This window comes from Nothobranchius furzeri, chromosome 5 (genome assembly GCF_043380555.1).
Source record: "Nothobranchius furzeri strain GRZ-AD chromosome 5, NfurGRZ-RIMD1, whole genome shotgun sequence".
Classification (NCBI taxonomy): Eukaryota; Metazoa; Chordata; class Actinopteri; order Cyprinodontiformes; family Nothobranchiidae; genus Nothobranchius; species Nothobranchius furzeri.
Genome location: NC_091745.1, coordinates 60,447,083 through 60,470,179, shown reverse-complemented (window position 1 = coordinate 60,470,179; position 23,097 = coordinate 60,447,083). Strand labels below are relative to the sequence as shown.

Genomic DNA, 23,097 nt, shown 5'->3' with positions numbered 1-23,097 from the left:
AACGCATAGTCCATATTTACACAAACCTTACGTAATTAAGGTATTAGCTTAACTTCAGATTTAGTGTAAGCTCCGACTCATCACAACTTTCATTTTATGCAATTTAATTTGAATTGTTTTACTTCTATGAATGTATTACATCCGTTGTATTTGGGTTGCAACTTTTGTATTTCATTGAACCTTCTGGGCCACCGTACTTTTGTTTAGCCTGGTAAAAGATCATTGACATACAAAACGTCTTTTCTGCTTGGTCTACAAATGCAGTACAAAAACGCTATAGTGTCTAACAATCACAGGAAACAACAAAAACAATAAGATACAAACCCAATTTTAAAAAGAAGATTTAAAATTTAGACTCAATTAAATAAAGTAGCTGTCCGTATTTTTTCTTTTCTCTGGTGGCACCATCTGGTGGCTGACAAGCATATCACATTATGACCTGCTCTCGTTCATGAACTCGCTTCTCTAGCCGACAAAACAGAGCTAAAGCACATAGTTTTGTTTTTATGTTGGATTTTCATATATTTATTTTTTAAAGACTTGCTTGTTCATGAGAAAGATCACCAACTGCATCAACCGAGGTACGTCCTTAAATGCTCGAGCACGCTCTGTGATTGACGTCGGTATGTAGGCGGTAGTGTAACGCTATTAGTTGGTGCTGACTGGCGCTCAGTTCATATTGTAGTGAGCTCTATGGGACAGGGGTGGGCTTAGCATATAAAAAAAGACGTACGTCACAGTACTTGATAAGACAATCATTTTAAGGATTTCTAGAAAATCATATGTAATTCCTGAAAGGGAAGAACTCCGGATAGCAGCTTTAAGCCCAATTTTCCCAGAGTGCCATTTTTCTCACTCTTTTTAAATTGATATAATAAATGCTTGTTATAAAATTATGGAACTAGGATTGGGACAATATTACATTTAACTTGTACCATGTTTTGTAACTGTGACTTGTTTTGTAACGCACAACTTTCGTTTTGTAGCATGTAATTCTCATTTTGTAACATGCAACTTCAGTACATAACATGAAACATTTATTTTCTAACCTGCAGAAAAAATCAATGTACAAGTTTCAAATCACAACTCTCAAAACACAAATCTCAGTCTACAGTTACAAAACTCAAGTCTACAAATACAAAACATTTTGTCCTAATTCTAGCTTGCTTCCAACAGGAATTGTCTTCACTCGTGATTGGCTGGTCAGACAAAGCCTGTCATTGGTTCTTTGGGAAGCAAGCTAAAATTGGGACAAAATGTTTTGTACTTGTAGACTTGAGTTTTGTAGCTGTAGACTGAGATGTGTGTTTTGAGAGTTGTGATTTGAAACTTGTACATTGATTGTTTGCTGCAAGTTACAAAATGAAAGTTTCAAGTTACGTACTAAAGGTCACGAGTCACAAAACTAATGTTAAGTGTTACAAAACAAGAATTACAAGTTACAAAATGAAAGTTGCAGTTATAAAACATGTTACAGGTTACAAAGATTGGTACAAGTCACAAGTAATATTGTCCCAATCCTAGTTCCATATGAAATCATTTGTGGAATTCTGAGTTCCCTCCGTAGATTATCCCAAGATTTGTTAATAAAGTTGTGTGATGTGATGTGATGTTGTTATATAATGTAATATAATAGATTCAAAAAGCAGAAACCAAAAATATAAATGGCGACATGACCACATTAGTATATATTTTTCCTGACATACCTTCCCTATTTTTGTGAGGTCCCAGAGGAACTTTATGTTATTTGTCCCTGAGACACAAATAACAGCAGCTGTACATTTTCCCACTAAACTGTGGGGGAGGATTTTTAAATATAAAAGGACAGAAAATAAGGTGAAAGTGTTTAGATTAAAGGTAAAATGTTGAAAAAAATATATTTTTAGGCTAAGGTCTAAAGTCTGTTGTTTCAAGATCAGCCTGAGAAAATCTAACTAAAAACATTCTCCAGAAACCGACTGGATCTGTTCAGTTTTTAATGAGTAAACCCAAAAAATCACTGTGCATTTTGTTTTTACTCGTTTTTACTTTTTACTCACTGTTTTTACTTTAATTTAGACACTTTGTCTTTTTATTGTTGCTGTCAGTGGCCCTAAAATGCCGTTGTCTCTGGCTGCTCTGAGGTTTAAATCTGTTTTTCATTATTTAATGCAGCGACCCGGTGGTCCTTTAATAGCTTTTCATACCTGGTTGGAAAGAATGAACTTTCAGGTATCATCTCCTGTTTGTTGTGAAACTGGGTTTGGATCTCCCAGGTTGTTCTGGGTTTGTTTTCTGCAGTCTGAGTCTTTTTAAACATAGATGAAGATGGATTCTGTCTGTGGGGGATCCATTTCTCCTCGGTCAGCGGTCACAGAGGGTTTAACCCACTCTTGTGTGGTTTTCTATGGTTTATTGTGCTTGTGTAATGCTGCTTTATCTCAGTTTGCCCCTTCTTTTTATTTTTATGAGCTTACTCGATGCTTTTTGTCCTGTGAGATGCAGCTAGATTTTCTTTTTACTGACAAGCTAAGTGGAGCTTTTATTCTGTACATTCTGTTTGTGATGAAGCAGCTTCTCCAGCTTTTTGGGTAGAAACCTGATGATGCGTTCACTGTTCGCCAGCCTGAATCTGCTTTAGATTCAAGTTTTCTCAAAGTGTTTTGGAGCTGCATGCTCTGCCTGCTCAGAAATATTCAATCCAAACTGAGCAGAAAAACAATCAGCTTTTTGCCAATCCCACACTGGTCTGATGATGCTCTTCAACTCACCACTGCTGAATGTACACGAGGCAGCCAGGTAGGAGCCAACAGAAGCCATCATGAGGATGTAATCATCAGAGATTCATTTTTATTCATTAGTCAGGGAAACCTTAAGTGTACATGGAGTGGGCGGAGCTTGAAACATATGCTGCAGCCAGCCACTAGGGGGCCGTCAACTAATTAAGTTGCACACTTTTCCCAGTGTGCAGCTGTTGACAAGATAAAGAATAATCAAAACTCACAAGATTGAAAAATGTTACTGATTAAAACAATAAAAACAAAACTGTTTTTCTAGAGCAGCTGTTCTCAAACCTTTCATCTTCTAATTTCAGAGTGATTATTTTTTCCCCTAAACTAAACAATAACAATAAGCTTAAGTGAATAATGCAAACAGGTTACGCTCATAATGGATCTGTTTATGACTGGTCAAATATCCAAAACGTTTTTAATATCTAGGTAACCCCCATACCTAGATCAGTGTCTGGTGACCTAACAAGAGGCTGTAACCCCAACTTTGAAAATTTTGGTTCTACAAAGACCATCTGAGACGGTTAGAATTCTTTCAGATTAGCAGGATCACTGTTTCTGATTAATTATTTGTTTAGCATTGACAATAAGAAATGCTTATTTTAGTAAAATTAATTACCAAAGAAAACAAACTTTGAATTTTTCAAATTTAAACCCAGTTTTCTCAAATTAAATTCTGAATTACTGCTGTTAGCGCAAATCTGCAAACAAGCCCCTCCCATGGGGGTATCTTCCCTGAAGTCGTGTCCACCGGAACCAGAACCCCAACTTGCCTTAGGAAACGAAATAGTGCTAAACACCAGTCGCGATTTTCTAGGGCTAAATGTCTTTTGTTGTCTGTGACTTCAACTGTTGTTTTTCTTTTTGGGACTCTGGTAGTTTGTCCTAAAGTTGAAGTGGTAGCAGCCGGCTGTTTCTCCTTCTCTGACATTACTGAACAGAGAACCTCTCACACCAGTGGTGGTCTGTTGCTGAATACGTGAGTGCGTATGAATTGAAGACAGGAAAAAGTGGAGGTTTGGCACGACCAACTACCGCATGGTCCAGTAGTTGCTTTTGGTCCAAAACGTGTTATTGGCGGAGGTTTTTAGACAAATGCAAGAGAACCTCTTTTTTTTTTCCTTCATTAATCTCCACATTATATTCATAGCTATATGTTAGAACATTGTTAGGGATATGAAATAATGTTTTAAGCTAATTTGTTTTCCAAAATAGCCATTGTAGCTTTAAACACAATTAGAATTAAAGGTTTCTTGTGAATCTGGGGTTATTCTGTTTCCTTGTGATTTTCCAGTTTAATAAACTTGGTTCTTATGTTCTAAAACAGAAACATTTTGTTTTTCTTTAATCAGACCTGCTGAGGACGGGGTGGAGCAGACCAGCAGGAGCAAGTAACATTTCTCCTGCTGAGGAGGCAGGAAGTGGGCGGTGATGGAAGCAGAACCGAGCCACAAGAGGGTCAGAACCCAGACAGAACACAAGAGCGTCTATTAGAGGAAACAGATTTTATCTGCTTTGGGGTTTGAGTGTTTATTGAGTGTGTCTGACATCTGCAACATCTGCAGTGTGTTTACAGAAGAAACTGATGACCCAAAACTACATTTTAAAATTAGCGCTACTGCTGCTGCAGAAGTGGGTCTGGAGATTCTGATGTGAATGTGAATCATCTTCTAAAAGCAGCTTCACGTAAACAATGTGACTCGTATTAATCAGTGACTCATATTCACCAATCGTATTCAGCAGTGACTCTTGTTGATCAGTATTGATCAGTGACTCCTATTGAACAAATACTCGTTTTTAGCAGTGACTCCTATTGATCAGTAACTCATATTGATCAGTGATTAGTATTGATCCATGACTCGTATTTAGCAGTGCATCATATTGATCAATGACTCTTATTTAGCAATGACTCCTATTGATCAGTAACTCATATTGATCAGTGATTAGTATTGATCCATGACTCGTATTTCGCAGTGCATCATATTGATCAATGACTTATTTAGCAGTGATTCCTATTGATCAATGACTAGTATTAATCAGTGACTCGTTTTTAGCACTGACTTTTATTGATGAGTGACTCATATTGATCAGTGAATCATATTTAGCAGTGACTTGATTTGTGACTCATTGATCAGTGACTCATGTTTAGCTGTGACTCATATTGGACAGTGACTCATATTTAGCAGTGACTTATATTGACCCATGACTAGTACTGATCAGTGACTCAGTTTTAGCAGTGATTTTAATTGATCAGTGACACGTATTGATCAGTGACTAATATTTAGCAGTGACTCATGTTGATTCATGACTCGTATTTAGCAGTGACTCTCATTGATCAGTGACTCATGTTGAGCTGTAATTCACATGGGGTAGTGACTCGTATTGATTTGTGACTAGTTTTGATCATTGACTTGTATTAAGCAGTGCCTCCTATTGATCAGTGACTAGTATCATTCAGTGACTCGATTTAGCAATGACTCGGATTGATCAGTAACTAATACTGATCGGTGAGTCATATTGTTTTAAGGACTGTGTCACACACGTGCCGGTGAGCGAAGCGGAGATGAGGTGAGGATCCTCACGCAGGTGAGGAAGGCAGGCAGACAGGTAGGAACGGTTTTACAATAGTTTTAATATCAAGCACGCAGGACATGGAAACAATGAACCAACAAGAGACACAGGACTGAAGGGGTTTAAATACATGAGGGCTGGGAGCTTGGGTGATTGGAAAACGAGAGGCAGGTGGGAGCATTTAACAGAGACACATGACTAAACAGAATGGGGAGACAAGGCAGGGTGTGATAGAGTGACTCTTGTTGAGAAGACTCACTTCTGCATGCTGAGGTTGGGGCTGACAGACCCCCCCCCCTCCCCCCCTCAAAGGGCGGATCCCTGACGCCCACAGGAACACAGAGCAGGGCGGGAGGAGGGGGACCAGGAGGGAGGGTCAAGAGATACTGAGGGACCGGTGGAGAGGAGGCAGGAACCATTAAAGTCCGGGGACCTGCGTCTGGGTCAGAGGAGGAGATGACGACGGGCTCTTGGGGGCCTACGTCTAGGGCAGAGGAGGAGATGACGACGGGCTCTTGGGGCCTACGTCTAGGGCAGAGGAGGAGATGACGACGGGCTCTTGGGGGCCTACGTCTGTGGCAGAGGAGGAGACGCCGACGGGCTCTTGGAGGCCCGTGCCTGATGAGGGCAGGATTGGTGGTGACCGGAGGCAGAGGCGCCGGAGGAGACATCCTTGACTTCTGAACTGGAGGCGGCGGCGTCGACCTCTGGACTGGAGGCGGCGGCGGCCTCTGGGCTGGAAGAGGCGTTGGCAGCCTCTGGGCTGGAGGCGGCGTCGGCCTCTGGGCTGGAGGGGACGTCAAACTCTGGACACGAAAGAGCGTCAACCTCTGGACACGAAAGAGCGTCCACCTCTGGACACGAGGGAGCGTCCACCTCTGGACACGAGAGAGCGTCCACCTCTGGACACGAAAGAGCGTCCACCTCTGGACACGAAAGAGCGTCCACCTCTGGACACGAAAGAGCGTCCACCTCTGGACTGGAGAGAGCGTCCACCTCTGGACTGGAGAGAGCGTCCACCTCTGGACTGGAGAGAGCGTCCACCTCTGGACTGGAGAGAGCGTCCACCTCTGGACTGGAGAGAGCGTCGACCTCTGCACTGGAGAGAGCGTCGACCTCTGGACTGGAGAGAGCGTCGACCTCTGGACTGGAAAAATCATTGACCTCCATCAACTTCTGGTCTGGAAGCGTCGACTTCTGGTCCGGGGGTGTTGATTTCAAGTCCGGGGGCGTCGACTTCTGGTCCGGAGGTGTCGACTTCTGGTCCGGAGGCGTCGACTTCTGGTCCGGAGGCGTCGACTTCTGGTCCGTCAACTTCTGAACCGTCGACTTCTGGTCCGGGGGCGTCGACTTCTGGACCGCCGGCTTCTGGAGTGGAGGAGGAGTTGCTGCAGATGGGACCGCTTGGACAAGCTGGATCGGATGCAGCGCGACCTCCGGGACAACCGCTGGAACAGGATACGGTGCGACCTCCGGGACCACCACGGGAACTGGCTGTGATGCATCCACCGGGACCACCACTGGAACAGGATGCGGTGTGACCTCCGGGACCACCGCTGGGACAGGAGCTGACTGAACTGGTGGTGCCGGAAACTGGGAACGCAGGGAGGATAGATTGTCCAGCTGGAGCTCCTGGAGACTGAGGCTCTGATGGAGTTGGGCCAGCTCAGCTCGGAGACCGGCGAGCTCTCCTGGAGGCTGACGAGCTGACGGATCCGGCCAAGCTCTACCTGGAGGCCGGCAAGCTCTGTCAGCTGGGCTGAAGGCGTGGTCCCTCCACCTGCAGATGACGGAGGCACTGATTGGACCAGAGACGGGACTGCTGGTCTGACTGGGGGCCGGTCCAAGCTGGCGCGCCGAGCCAGAGCTGAGGAGAGCTCGCGGCTCCGTCCCGGGACCAGGGGCGACGGTGGAGCTCGGCATCCTTCCCAACGCCATGGGCCAGCTCCGGGGAAGCACACAGCCAGTCTGGTGCCCACGTAGCAGGAGCGGTCTAGCTGCGTCTCCTGGTCCAACCTCACATCTAGCTCCGGGAGGGCGGAGGGGATCGTTGCAGCCGGGGTTCGGCGACGGCGTCTGCGGCGAGACGAGGCCAGAGGAGGAGAAGCCGGCCGGTGATCTGCGGTTAAAAACTGGAGCAAACACTACCAAGGAAGAACCTCCCCGCCGGATCCTTCACAGGGTTGGTTCATTCTGTCACAACGTGCCGGTGAGCGAAGCAGAGATGAGGTGAGGATCCACACGCGGGTGAGGAAGGCAGGCAGACAGGTAGGGTTGGTTTTACAATAGTTTTAATATCAAGCACGCAGGACATACAAACAATGAACCAACAAGAGACACAGGACTGAAGGGGTTTAAATACATGAGGGCTGGGAGCTTGGGTGATTGGAAAACGAGAGGCAGGTGGGAGCAATTAACAGAGACACATGACTAAACAGAATGGGGAGACAAGACGGGGTGTGACAGAGTGACTCTTATTGAGAAGACTCACTTCTGCATGCTGAGGTTAATGCGGGTCCCGGTCTGAAGTTAAACAAACCCAAAGTCTAAATTGGATCAGCTACGAAGATTAACACCAGTCTAAAAGGAATTCTGTTCCCATTAAAATGTTACAATTCTAATTAAAGTATGCAGGAATTCATTTATTTGGATCAGAAATTCTCCTCCACTAATGAACAAATTACTTTTAATCTTCTGAGCGATACTGGGAGGATTTGTGAAGTGTTTTGTAGAACACTAAAGTCCCTGATGTAATGGGCTGGTTGGGAATTAGAGGCGTTTTCCACCATCCAGACCCTTTTCTGTCAGAGCTTCAGGAGGAATCTGGTTCCTCTCGGTTGAAAACAGTTTCATTAGAATAAGTTTTCCTCTCCTGCAGCCAGTGAAAGGATTTACACACATCTTTAATCAGAGCTCTGCTGCTCCCAAGAACACAACACAGTTGTTAAAGAGCACTCCTGTCATCTGGTGGTGAAAAGCAGATTGCAGCATGCCTTTGACCAAACGAGGAGTTCTATCTAAATTTGAGCATCCTGGATATTTGTGATAAATTTCTGACAACATTTTGACTTCCTGCTCTACTGATGACATTTAGACTCTGACATGATCAAATTAAAAAACATTTTCAAACATTTTATTAAAGTTTCTATGTTTCAGGCAGCTAGACGGAGGAGGACATCATGGACAAACCACAGCGATGAACACATTAATTTGATATACTATGTCTCCTTCTTGGTTCCACACTTTTGTCTCTGTTGACTGTTGCTAACCAGAAATACCTGAAGCTGTTGGTTTTATTTTGATTTTTACTTCCAACTCGATTTAAAATAATTTTTACTGATCTGGACTTTCTGCTCTAGTCTGGTTTGATGGTTGAAGATATTTTCATAAATGTGGAGGTTCTAAAAGCTTTAAAAAGTCGAGCTTCACTCATCGTCTGGTGCTCTTTGGGACAAACATCTGAAACCACACAGGAAGTTTATTTTTGTCTCACAAATCACTTCACCAAATAAAGTAAATTAAAATCATAAAAATTCACTATTTAACTGGTAAGTTTTTATTTTATTGCAGTATTACCGTTTTACATTATATTATAACTCTTATAGCATCAAAATAATTAATAAAACATTCTGCATTTGTCTTTGTTTAGTTAAATAAATTAGTTATAAGTTAAATACAGTAGATAGATAGATAGATAGATAGATAGATAGATAGATAGATAGATAGATAGATAGATAGATAGATAGATAGATAGATAGATAGATAGATAGATAGATAGATAGATAGATAGATAGATAGATAGATAGATAGATAGATAGATAGATAGATAGATAGATAGATAGATGATGGGTGGGTGGGTGGGTGGATGGATGGATGGATGGATGGATGGATGGATGGATGGATGGATGGATGGATGGATGGATGGATGGATAGATAGATAGATAGATAGATAGATAGATAGATAGATAGATAGATAGATAGATAGATAGATAGATAGATAGATAGATAGATAGATAGATGGATGGATGGATGGATGGATGGATGGATGGATGGATGGATGGATGGATGGATGGATGGATGGATGGATGGATGGATGGATGGATGGATGGATGGATGGATGGATGGATGGATGGATGGATGGATAGATAGATAGATAGATAGATAGATAGATAGATAGATAGATAGATAGATAGATAGATAGATAGATAGATAGATAGATAGATAGATAGATAGATAGATAGATAGATAGATAGATAGATAGATAGATAGATAGATAGAAAGTTCTTACCTGTGTAGTTTCTGTCATCTGGGGAGGAAAATGGAAGAAAAAAAGAGAGACAAAATCAGTTTTTGGGCTAGAAAAGCAATAACACAATTTATTTTAAAAATTGATACATTATCTAGACTAAAGTTTTATAGCTGAGTTGCCTGATTAAACTGTAGGTTTATTTTAGAACTTCCTGCTTGAATGTGTTATTTACAGGAAACAGATGTAATTTTCCACAATTAAAGCTGATGAAATATCACATGTTTAATGTGTTCATAGGCAGGAAAGAATAAATTTAACTTCACAATAAAATCAATAAAATCTTAATTTGCATTAAATTTCCGTGTCATTTTTATATAATAATCACATTTAACTGTTTGACTTTAATAGCCTCTAATGAAATAGAGTTTAATGTTTGACTCAGTCTCAGATTTAAACATTTTCTTTTGGGAGCCTCACTTGTGCACTCATTTTATTGTTATTGTTTTTTTTTTTCTTTTTCTTTTTTTTTTTTTTTTTTTTTTTGTAAATCTTCATTCATCATGATTCATATAAAAATGCTGAATCTGTTATTGTTCCGAGTTTTTCTCCAGCAGGAGGCAGCAACGCACCACAGCTGCTCCTGTCAGAAGCAGAAGAAACAGTTGTCTGGCAGGAGGCCTCTTATATAACTGCTGCTCTTCTCCAAAAATATTCAGAAATCCATTCACATCCTTCATTAAAGATGAACAATAGAACCGAAACATAATTAATAAACTTCAGGTTTTAATTCTGGGATAGAAGAAAAAACAGCAGAGAAAGTAATTAGCCCAATTTCACATGTCCAACTGTCCTAATAATCCTCTTTCGTCGTTTAATACAATTGTTCCCATGGAAACTTCACCCGTTACCATGCCAACACTTCCTTCATGTCTTTGTTTCATCTTTTTTCCACATCAATCCTCGTTTATTTGCACAAATTGTTCCAGACGGAGGACAGGCCATCTGCTGCAGTCTCTCTCTCTCTCTCTCTCTCTCTCTCTCTCTCTCTCTCTCTCTCTCTCTCTCTCTCTCTCTCTCTCTCTCTCTCTCTCTCTCTCTCACACACACACACACACACACACACACACACACACACACACACTCACACACACACACACACACACACACTGCTGCTGAATTCATTCACATTCACACTCTTCTACCTGACAAACACACAAGAAACTCCCTCTGATTGGCTGCATCATTGGTCACCTACCAACAGTGCAGGGGCAGGTGTTTGTGATCACCCGTCACCTTCAGGGAGCAACCCAGGTAAACAAGAGATCAGGGAACGACATGTTTATGTTTATTTATTTGGCAGATGCTATTATCTAAAGCGACTTACAATTTATAACCTATAGGGCATGTTGTGATCTGTGGGGGAAACCGGAGTACCCGGAGGAAACCCACGCATGCATGGGGAGAACACGCAACTCCACGCAGAAAGGCCGCAGCCAAGTTTCGAACCTGCAACCTTTGTGCTGCGAGGTAACCATGCTAACCACTGCGCCACCATGCTAAATTGGCTTAATTATTTATTATAAATTATTGTTTATAAAGTTTAAAAAGTCCTTTAAATTTTTATTTGTTTTAAAAGCAAAATATCAATTTTATGAAGCTTTTCATTTTATTTAATCAGTTTTTATTTCTAGTAGTTGTCCGTCCCCGTCTCCCCCCTGTTTTTGAGGGCTGATACCGACTTCCAATTAGCCTAGTGACTAGACCAAATTCTTGCTTTGCAAAGAATGGTCTAGGCATGCTCCATTGGAACCTCCACAGCTCCTACCAGGACTCTGGCTAGCAAATCACAGCTCTCTAGAGGGGTTTCAAACACATAAAGAGCTGTGATTGGTCCATAATGGTGGGCCAATCATAGGGCTCTATCTGCTTAGAGAACAAATCACAGAGCTTTATCTGCTTTGTGGGCCAATCAGGGCACTCTATATGCCTGGTGGGTGGGATGATGCAACAGAGTGAAACAAGAGTATGTCACATTCATTGTCCAGTGGAATGGGGAGATCATTTGAAAGACAACGGTAGAACCCGCCCCACAACCGAGAGCCGTCAATGGAGCGCAGCCAGAATAAATAATACATTTATTTAGTCTGGCTTGCCAGGCTAACTTCCGATCTCTGTCTATATTTATTTATATTAGCAAAAATGATCAGAAAGTTTTCTACACACGGAACAAAAGATTCTGAATAAAAACAAAACTTCTGTTAGCTAGTCTGAATTAGAATTTAGCAATGGTAGGTTCACTGACCAGCTAAAACAATGCTGCTGGCAGTGGAGCATTCATGAAGTCAAGGTTATGATTTCCAGATCAGCTGATACCGACTCAATCATGCTGAATATCAACAGATTCTGATCACCAGCTGATTGGTTTCGTGCATCTCTCCTTTTTTTCTTTTATTTATGTGAATGATCATTTAAACATCTTCTCTGAGTCATTTTCATACTTTTAGCTCAGTTGTTTGTATTTCCCTCCTCTCCATGATTGATGTCAAGCTGTTGTTATTGTTGTTGTTAGCCTCAAGGGCAACATGCCGATTATCACTTGTAAGTCGCTTTGGACAAAAGCGTCTGTTAAACACATAAATATAAACATAAACATATTTCCAGCTCAGCTTTACAGCTAAAGTCTGATAGCTGACCTAAGCCTAAATCTAAGATCGGGCCTAAAGTTGTTTATATATTTTGGCCCACATAACTTTGGCTTAAAAGAAAAAAAGGATTTTATTTAAGTTGAAATTGTTTTTGTAACCAGGTTTAGAGAACCAATATGTTTCTTATAACACAATGAATAAACTTTCTGACTGTTTGCTCAGGTTGTAGAGGACTTATGTGGCAACACATCTGTTTAGAGAAACAGAGATTAGGTCTGACACGATTTAAAGGCTCAGAGTCAAGCACACCCAGACTAGCTGTTAGCTTATCAGTCCAAATAGAATTCTGCTCTGTTTCTCCAAACTGAGGCTGTTTAAGGAGTTTTCTACAGTAGGTGAGATTTTATTTGTTTAGATCAAAGTCAGACCAGCAGCATTTACCTTGTAATTACATTTTGTTTAGAGTCAAAAAATAATCTTTATTATTTTCTGATGTGAAGTTTCTTTTTATTATTTACTGAGCAAAGATTTAAAAATAATCTAAAGTAACATTTGTTTTGGTTCAGAACTTTGACTGATTTCCAAGAATTAGCAGAAAATTAACTAACTTTAGATAGAAATAATAAGAATAAATAGAAGGATACGTTTTAGAAAGTAACAATTTTAAAATAAAATATTTAAGAATTATTAAATAAATGTTTAGCGTTAACTTGCATCCTAAATTAGAAAGTAAGTTAGCACTTCCTATCTGAATAAACAAACATACAATTGTTTCATTTGTTGTTTGTTTAAAACTTTAGTAAATAAATAAACAGCAGTAAAGTAACTGATTTTTACATTTTTGTCTTTTCTTTTTGTTTTTTAAATAGTTTCTTCATTGTGTCGTGTTTTTATGTTTAGAGAATTCTGATCAATGTTTACAGCAGTCTGGTTCAAATATGTTAAAAAATGTTTGTTTTCAGGTGAGAAAAGGGATAAAAATGTTAAAGGTGTGGTTGACTGAAAAACGTTTTTTAATGATTATTACCGATTATAATCAATACTCTTGAGTTTTTCATACAGACCGAAGATGAAAACAGTCCCCTACACCTATCTCCTGTGTTAGCTTCTAAAAGAGAATAAACAGCAAAAAGCTTGGATTTGGAGAGCAGAGGATGTCTTGGTGATAGTACCTTTGCAACAAGGCTGAACACGTTCTGTCAGCCAATCAGAAGTGAGGTGTGTGCATATAATTAATAATAATGAGCAATCCTGCTGTTTTCAGCCCTCCTCTGCACCAGCAAACCTCTGTTTCTCAGAACAGGAGCATCATAGCCTTTATTAATGACTCATAAGTCACTGGTTTACAGTGGACAACACTGTAAATGTGTTGAACGAGTAAACCACACCTTTAAACTGTGAGGTGAGTTCATTCTTACCTGCTGATGTCATTTGGCTTAGGGGAAACTTTCTAAACTGACCATATCTTTTTGTTCATTTAAATCTAAATAGGACCCGGTTCAGAGGGAAGGACGAGCCGTATGTGACCCTGTGTTGCCCCAGAGCCACAGGCTGGAGGCAGGATGGCCGAGGGACTTACAGAGGCAGGTGGGTTTGGGAGCGTCCCACTTCCCCAGCTTGGTGCAATGGCTACTGTTCCTCCCCTCCAGGATGAAGCCGGCGTTGCAGCTGTAGTGCAGAACCGTCCCCTCCACCGGTGGCCCCGCAGGCCTCGCTGTCACGCGGCCGTTCTCCAGAGACGTCCAGACCCGCGGACACAGGAGCACTGGGAACCAGCAGAACCACAGGTTCTCACTCATGCACTTCCAATAATATTTCTGACAGACCATCCATGCCGCTCCAACAGAACCACCACTAAATCATAAAGCAGCAAATCAACTAAAATAACATTCATGCAGAAAAATACAAACTATTCTTCATTCATTTAGATTTGGATGAAATTTCAACCCTTATTGTTGTTTTTCTTCATTGAATTTAAGTTTTGATTTAGTTAATTTGTTCATTAATCCTGAAAACCTTAAAAACTGTTGAAACGGAGTTAGTTTCTCAGAGAAAGTAAAAGAAGAATCCAGACAGGAACTTTTCCATCCCATCAGCTGCTCCTGTTGACTTTCACGGTTGATGGTTTTCATGTGACTCAAAGACAAAAAACAGGAAGGAGGAGAGGATTAAGTTAGCAGGAATAAAGACACAAATCATCCCTAGCTCGGCTTCTCTGCTTCGGTTTCCTGACAGAATCCGGCTGAGCTCCTGAGATAATTCTGATTAGCTGCAGAGTTGCTGAATCTTCCTCGCAGCATCGAGCTCAGTTGGCTGTTACATAAGCCAGAAAGTCCCACTGAGAGCTGGAATAACAGGAAGAGTCGGAAAATCGGACTCTCTGGGACACAAAGTCATCAAAAATGAGGAAATCATTCTGGTCTAGAGCTCGGCTCATGGTCCTCATCCCGGTTTCCACATTCAGGTTTGTAGGTTTATAATCTATAGTTTTCTTGAAATAAACCTGAATTTACCTGGAAAATAAAATCTATTAAATAGAAAAAGTTCTAAATGAAATGGAAATGTTTGAATACGAACAGAAAAATGTTTATCTTACTATATTTTATATTAATATTAATCATTTACCTTTTATTGTAACTCTTGTTTTACTAAATGAAAAAAAATTCTAAAACGAAAATATTTACCAATTTTTTCTGGAAGTTAAACTAGAACTAAAGCATCTGAGGAAACAGGACCAAAATTCTGTCTCTGGAGCTGAGGTTACGGTTAATATCGTTTTTTTTTTAGGATGTCTTGTTTCTGAGTCTAAGCCAGAACAAAAGCTCAGTACCGGGATGGGCTGGACTCAACCAGAGATTCACACAAACATCTGCTATCAAACAGAAAGGGGATTTATTTTCCACCTCTGATTTATTCAAATTAGAAATTAAAATAGATTTCTGTTGTTTGAGTCATGCAGCAGAAGCAGGAGGTTCTGGTGATCCTGCAGCTGACTCGTGGATCACGTTCTGGGTCTGGTTGTCATCAGCTATTTTGGGAGGGAAGTCTGCAAATGCTAATTGAAGCGTAGCAGCACAAGCGCCAGAAAACTCCCTCAGGACACGAGGTGAAAAAAACTAAAGGCTGCAGGAGATTTTCTCCAGGTGAACACACAGTCCACACCTCCCAGTTAAGCTGATGGTAAAATACCAGAGCCACAGCATCCAGAACCACACAAAACTATTCAATCCTGCAGGTCTGAAGGGACGGTTAAGGAGAAAACATGAACCGTCCCTCAGAAACCCATTAAGAGTAAAAGCAACGTGCGGGAAATGGAACGCAGCCGGTGATTCTGCACAAACCAGCCCAGGTGCCTGATCAGCTGCTACATCAGCAGTTTATAACATGGTGGGTTGATTTCCACACATTTTCTATTAAAAAACACCAAATATTACAATTTTATTGTTCGCTGATATTATGTTTATGTATTTAGCAGACGCTTTCGTCCAAAGCGACTTACAAGTTATAATTGGCATGTTGCCCTTGAGGCTAACAACAAGAATAATAACAACAACAACAACAACAATAACAACAACGTATTAATCAATTAGGAGTGGACAAAATCTTGAGATTTAAAAAAATATTGATGTCAAACAAGTCACTAGATGACCCAGTAAAGTTTATATCCATATAAATATATAACCAGTGACTTTATCACATTAGCAGGTATGGCTACCGCTAGCTTGCTGCTTCTCTGTCCCCAAGTGGTCATTATACATGTTCTTACTTCTCCGGTTAACCATTTGAATTTTACAGAAACGTTGATCTAGATTCATAAAAGTCTGGTTCATGTTCTGGCCTAAACTCTGTATCTCATTTTTTTCATTTCTGGGGGGATGTTGGTGTTTCAGAGAACCTTTTCATCATGACTGACTGGTTTTGTTTCTCCTGGGGTATTTTTTTAGGAATGGGTTGAACCCCCCATATAACTAGGTAGCAGGTACAGGAGCCTGAAGCTGCCAAAATATCTCAGACACATCTTTACCCATTCCCGTTATGAGTGAAGGTGCTGTTCCAACAATGTCTGCCTTCTTAATGAATGAAACACTAAAATCTATTTAATTAATTAATTAAGTATTACTCTAATTTAATTAGGATATGAGGAAGTGTTTTTTTCCTGGGCAAAAAAATTTACTATATTTGCTAAATTTACTATATATATATATATATATATATATATATATATATATATATATATATATATATATATATATATATATATATATATATATAGATGATAGATAGATAGATAGATAGATAGATAGATAGATATAGATATAGATATATGTAAAGTAAGTAAGAGAGAGAGAGAGAGAGAGAGAGAGAGAGAGAGAGAGAGAGAGAGAGAGAGAGAGAGAGAGAGAGAGAGAGAGATTTTTTGGTCCACATCGACCAGCTTTAATATCAATTTCACAAAGAATGATAAATCATTAAATAATTCACTTCTGTTCCAAGTGACATTAGCATGCTAATCACTGGTACTTATGTTACACAAGTTTCAGCCTCACCGAGCCCCGCCCCTGATGATCTGACCAACCAGCAGACTGAACCTTCTCACCTAGTTTGTGTTTATTAAGCAGTTTTTTTTCCTGTGAAAAGAAACTGGACCAGAGGAAAGAGCTACAATTTAAAGAGACAGTGTGTAGTTTTTACCATTAATTTCTGGAACTATCCATCAAAATGTTGTTAAAAATGAATGAAATGACGCCCAGTTGTTGAAAAATATTGGCAGCTTCGTAACATATAACCATAAAAATCGGGTCAAAAATACATACTAAGTCACTGGGCGACGCCATATTAGATGCCATGTTTCCTTCTACGGGAGCCCATGAGGACAAAATGCATTTACTGATTTGTAACAAACTGTTACAAAATTTACGCCATTCTTAAATGTTGCTGTTTTACACATTTACCTCTTTACTTGTTGCCAGTGATGAAAGGGAGTCTGATGTGCTTGTTATTTTGCTAAAGTTTGCACTCCTCTGGGCTTTTTGAACCTAATGGGCATCCATTGGCAAGGTCTTTCTCCAACACAAAAATACTGCTTGCTTGCAACGATTTAGGTATCTACTGCCCCCATCACCAGGAAAAACACACACTGTCACTTGAACTAATATGCTTCAGCCTAGAGGACTAGAGGACACAGGATTGCATGTTCCAGTTTAAGGTGAAAACTTATGTCAAGTTTTATAAACAACACCACATGAACAGCTGTGAAATTTAGAAGATTAGAGCCAATTTAGAGCACTCCTTGGTCTTTGCTCACACTAGCTGTTAGCTCATCAATCCTGAAGTACATTGGCTCATTTTCATTGAACAGAGGCTGTTCAGAAAATTAGCTACAGGTGAGATAGGTCAGACACAAGGGCGAGTGAGGGTTCCTGTCCTGCTGCTGGTTTATTCCGACCAACGTCGACCGCATCAGGAGAACACTGGAGAATTAGGTTGGTGTCGGGATGAAAGTAAGATGAGAATCAGAAGAAAGGACTCACGGCATCTGCTCTGCTGTGTCATGTCCGTCCATGTGCCGCTGGGTAAACACTTCCTGACCTTTGGGCCCACGATCACCCGGTTTCCTCTGCAGATGTATTCTATCTCGTAATCCACAGGCAGGATCTGAACGCTGCGGATCTGTGAAGGAAGCAGAGTTCGACATGTGATGGATGCTGGTTCTTCCTGTTTCTGACCCTCTGGAGTCAGAATCTGAATCAGGGCTAGAAAACTACAGATTAAATTCAAGTGTCAAACTCTGAGTTTTACCATTGTCAGATTTGCTGTGTCCTACTAGCTGCAGCCAAACACCTGGAGCGTTGCACACTAATGGTTGGTTACAGGTTAGCTGAGGGTTTCAGCAGCTTTACACACAGTAACATCATCTTGTTTTCATCATTTGTTGTTCAGAAGATTAAAATTAACCTCTTAGGAACTCATAAAAGTCACACAAGCTGCTGTCTGATTTTACCACTAAAATCCAGGTAACCTGTTCCTAAATCAGCGTAATAGTGCCGTCAGGAGGTCAAAAATAAAGTCAAAATGTGGAGAAAAAACTAACAAATGTTACTTTTACCACAACCCAGCTGTGCTTTTATTATCTAGCTGATAACCAATCTAGGCCTTTATTTCTGCAGAACCCCCACTTTCCATCTCTCCTTCACAATAAGATTTTTGAAGTTTATAAAAGGTACATTTTTTTATTGTTCTGTGGTACAACTCCTGCTGTTGCTGCCTGATCCGCTAAGGATTCTGGGAAATTTTTAACTGGTTGTGTTTAGTTTTTATTTTAATTTTAGTCTCGGAATAACAACTTTATTCCTGACAGGCTGATGTTAACCGGTTCTGTGGTGTGACGTTACTTAAGGATAAATTCAGGATTATAATCCAGTACCTGCTCCTGGGTGAGGCCTCTGTAGCGGATCCCGCCGTCCCTCGGAGGCCGGATGATGGCGCAGCCTGGATGATGGAGAGTGAGAGTTAAACAGGACAACACATTTCAGCTGAAATGGGCTTCATTCGGGAATCCTTTAAAGCTGATTGTAAACGGAAAGATTCCTGCACACAGATTACCTCCAGACGATGAATTATGGATTGGAACGACAAGCCCAGGGAGAGCGCTGAGGACAATCAGGAACAAGAACCAGGCCATTTCTGAATCTGAAAAACATGGAAAAGATGGGGGGGGGGGGGGGGGGGGTTAAAGCATGGAAGTGTGGCTGGAAAATAAAAGAGGAAGGCATCTCCCTGCTGTGTTGCTGCTGAACTCACCGTTTTCCTTTTTCACTACATCAACTTTTGAGCTGGAGCTCCATTTTCAGATTGAACCCATTCTCCTCTCCGCCTTTGTGTCTCTTGAACTCAATAATAGTCAGTTTAGTCCCCTTTTAAAGGCCTTATGTACAAGGCTTGTACTTTGTGCCTCCTTTCAATAGCATTTCACAGAAAAATGACTTTTTCTTCAGTTCGAAGAAGAAAAATGTCTGGAAAAGCTTTTAGGGTGAAACGACAAAAGCAAACACGGGATAAAGCTAGGGATGTTCGATTTTATCGATCTACCACTAATATTGTCAGATAGCAATATCGATATCGGTATCGATTTTCAGTCTCGGAATGACACAGATTTTACATACCATACACATATTATACATCAAACTCTTCAGCTACTTCTCATCTCTCTCTCAAAATGTTAACATATGACAGATTTGAGATCATGTTTTTGAGAAATTTTAGCCTATTTGCCACAACTTGTGAAGTAGAAATTCCCCCTGCGGTCACTAACGACTAAAACAAAACAAGAATCTTCACTCAAAGCTTTTCTGAAGATCTTTATAAATGTTTCACCATTGCTGCAAATTACAGGAAAAAGAAAATTTACACTACTAACTGTAACACACTAGCATCACGCTTAGGGAGAATGAGATTCAGATGCTGCTGGAGACAAAATAATCATGATACTTTTCCTACTGACTTAAATTAAAGTAGTTATCATTTTGTTCAGATTTTTTTTATGTAAGCATGCTTGATAGAAGATATGGGATGTTAATGTTTTATTTATTCTTTATTTATTTATTTTTATTTATTTATTTTGAGAAGGTGACCTTCCTTATTGGTTTATACTGGTATTGGAAATTAAGAGTTGATAATATTGGTATATCGGTCAAAAAACATATCGAGCATCCCTAGATAAAACTTCTAATAAAAGTTAAAAAGTAAATATTGCTGTTTGCTGGTCAAAAGACTTTTGTTGTCCAGGTGGAAAGACTCACTCGCCAGCATATGGCAAAGGCAGGCTGGCAGTCTGTGAGTTCTGGAGGAACACTCGCCTCCCCTTGTTCCATTTTGTTTAATTATGCTGTTGAAAAAATTGTTAAAATCAAGTAAAAAGTAAAAAAGTTATGAAAAAAGAAACACCCACAGAAAAAAAAACTTCTTAAGCTCTGTCTAATTTTTTACTAGTTATAATTTGACTGACAAATCAGCAGATTGTTAAAATAAAAAACATCAACAATAATTCCTGAAAGTTAAATCATGAGTTAAAGAAAGAATGAGATGTTAAAATAAAGTTCTTGGTTTATTAAAAAGTCACGCCAGGTTCAAAATTCAAGAAATTATTAAATATGAGTATTTCATAAGATAAACTAATCAAGCAGGCTGAGGTTACTGCAGGTCAGATGAATCTAAAAACTAGTTGAACCAACAAAGAAAATATATATATACATATACACACACACACACACACACACACATATATATATATATATATATATATATATATATATACACATACATACATTATAATTATGGGTTTTTTTTTAGATTAAGAAAAATTAGGGACTTTTTTTAATGAAAAGGAATTTTTAAACATTTATAAAACAAAAATGTAATGTTTCTAATTAATAATCCAAATGTGAGCTTCTGATTAATCTGACTCCCTAAAGCAGCTTTTCCTGCTTCGGAGACAAAATTCCCAAACATTGATGTTCTGAAGAAAACTTTTCACAGAGGTATAGCATTTCATATTTATGATTAAGTTTTAATTAAAAGTTTAATCATATTTTAGATCAATCTGACAGAATGAGTTGGTGCTTGTTTACAAAGTGGAAAAAAAAGAAAAAATGTACATTAAAAGAATAGATGATGATTTTTACTCTTAAGTGTTTTCCTCGTTTGACCCTTATCTCTAAACAAGTGACTGAAAATGGAAAAGCATGGTGCTGATGCAGATTTCTGACAACTGGATCGCTCTGACGCGCCGATTTAGTTTGGACCACTTCTGGTTTATCCCAACTGATCATAATTAATAACAGACTCATAATTTAACCATTTTATTTCTGATTAACTTAAAAACTATTCAGGAAGTTAAAATGTCCATGTAGAAGGTAGATACAAAAATATATACATTTGCAGCCTCAAAGCTCCAAAACAAACTGAATAATAATACAAGTTAAGACAAAATGAAGATATGTGGATTTAATCAGGCGTGTCAAAACAACAAGGATCAACAGAAATGTTTAAACTGCATCCAGATGCTCATTATGGTCTCCATGACAATCACACTCCTGCATCTGACCTGACAGCTGAATTAATGACAAAGACCGTTGACCAACCCTAACTCTGACTCTGAGGGAACCTGAGAGGACACCATCAGTCCTACAGCACTGAGAGACAGCAGGTGGAAGGAGACTCACATATCAGCATTTACCTGTATGAGAGTGTGACATCATCAGCTGGCAGGTAAACATTCTGTGTAAAACCAATGAAATCAGAACACCCTACAGCGCCCGGTGACAACTTTACACTCTGGGTGGTGCCTTTACTGGGAAGTAATTGAGCTTTAGAGCCCCAGAGGGGGCAAGGCTTCCTCAGCTGTCATTCACCTGAAGTCACAGGTTTGGTATAAATGCAGGGTTTCACAACTACGGGGCGTAAAAACGGACAAACAGGGCAACAAAATTATAGTGATGCTGATATATCAACTAACTTTATAGGCCAGTGTGTGTGTGTGTGTGTGTGTGTGTGTGTGTGTGTGTGTGTGTGTGTGTGTGTGTGTGTGTGTGTGTGTGTGTGTGTGTGTGTGTGTGTGTGTGTGTGTGTGTGTGTGTGTGTGTGTGTGTGTGTGTGTGTGTGTGAGTGTGTGTGTGTGTGTGTGTTGGGGATGGGGGTGAACCTACATGGGCCACTAGGATGAGGACAGCATGTGGACAGATGGAGACGCGCTCAGCTCGGGCCTGTCACCTAACACCCCTCCACAGCCACGTATACGGTACCGGTACCGTTCAGAACCACGTACCAGATGTTCTCCGCTTATCCGCGCGGGACTCAAACAACTCGACCCAAAAGCTGCAATCCGTGCGCGGCGGAGCGCGAGCTGCAGAGCCGCGAGGGTCACGGCGAGGCTGCCACCGTCTGCCGCTGACCGGCCTGCAAAAGGAAAGGCCGAACACACCGAACCGAGCCACTACGCGTGTGGGTTCTGAAGCATAAACCGGATCGGGTACTGGAGGTCTGGATCCGGGCCTGCTGAGCACATCCAATATGCAGAGTGACATCTGTCCACATCACCACCGGCTGCACCGCAGCAGAACGGACACGAACCGGAGCGGGTACTTACTGTCGGTTCGACGCGTCCAGGCGGGATGGGGAGAGCCCGGGCTGTCGGATTACTCCCAGAGAAAATGCATCTCTGCAGCGGGTTCTATGGCTTGTAGAATATGGCTGTAATCTGCAATCCGGTCCACGTAAACAAACCCTCTAATCCAGCGTCCGGTCGGTTCTGTGTGTTGAAGCAGCGCGTGGAATGAAACAAAAAAAAAAACACAAGAAACGAGAAAAATCCACACATAAAAAAGATCCACATTAACGACGGAACGGAATCCGCTCACTCCCTCCGCTCTCCTCCTCCCCTCTCTCCTACAATCCAGCTAATTCGCGACGTCATGATGGAGACGCACCGTGCGTAAAAGCCCCTCACGCGCCCATCCGCCTCCTCTGTAACAAACGAGCAGCCTGCGTCCGCAGCGTAGATCTGATGGTCTAGAGAAGCAGCACTGGGCTGGGGGGAAAAGTTCCAACTCGTCCTGCTGCGCTTCGAGCTGAAAAGCTCTTTAGAGCTTAAACTAGCAGCGGGCTGCTCCTTACTGCTCCTCCATCAGGACCGCGCCGGATCTGCGTCCTCCTGAATTATTGAAAGCAGGAGAAAGACATCATCTTTCCTGCATCCATCTTCCTCCTCATCCTCCAGGTTCAGCTTGAATCCAACACACAAATGAATGAATAAATAAATAAAGCCAGCAGCTCCAGAGGCAAACATCCGTTTATTGGTTACACGTGT

At 40.8% G+C, this 23,097-nt stretch overlaps 1 protein-coding gene across 1 annotated transcript in view; it reads right to left on the bottom strand.

The window, feature by feature from the left end:
- The window catches only part of gabbr1a (gamma-aminobutyric acid (GABA) B receptor, 1a), a 285,354-nt gene extending 262,754 nt beyond the window's left edge, over positions 1–22,600 (bottom strand). The window contains exons 1-6 of the mRNA XM_070550979.1: positions 22,378–22,600; positions 18,837–18,923; positions 18,658–18,722; positions 17,765–17,903; positions 13,813–13,998; positions 9,628–9,645 (exon numbers count right to left, since the gene is read on the bottom strand). Of these exons, the coding sequence (XP_070407080.1) occupies positions 9,628–9,645; positions 13,813–13,998; positions 17,765–17,903; positions 18,658–18,722; positions 18,837–18,915 (487 nt within the window). The 5' untranslated portion in view covers positions 18,916–18,923; positions 22,378–22,600. The remainder of the gene's footprint in view (positions 1–9,627; positions 9,646–13,812; positions 13,999–17,764; positions 17,904–18,657; positions 18,723–18,836; positions 18,924–22,377) is intronic.
- Positions 22,601–23,097: the final 497 nt, after the last annotated feature.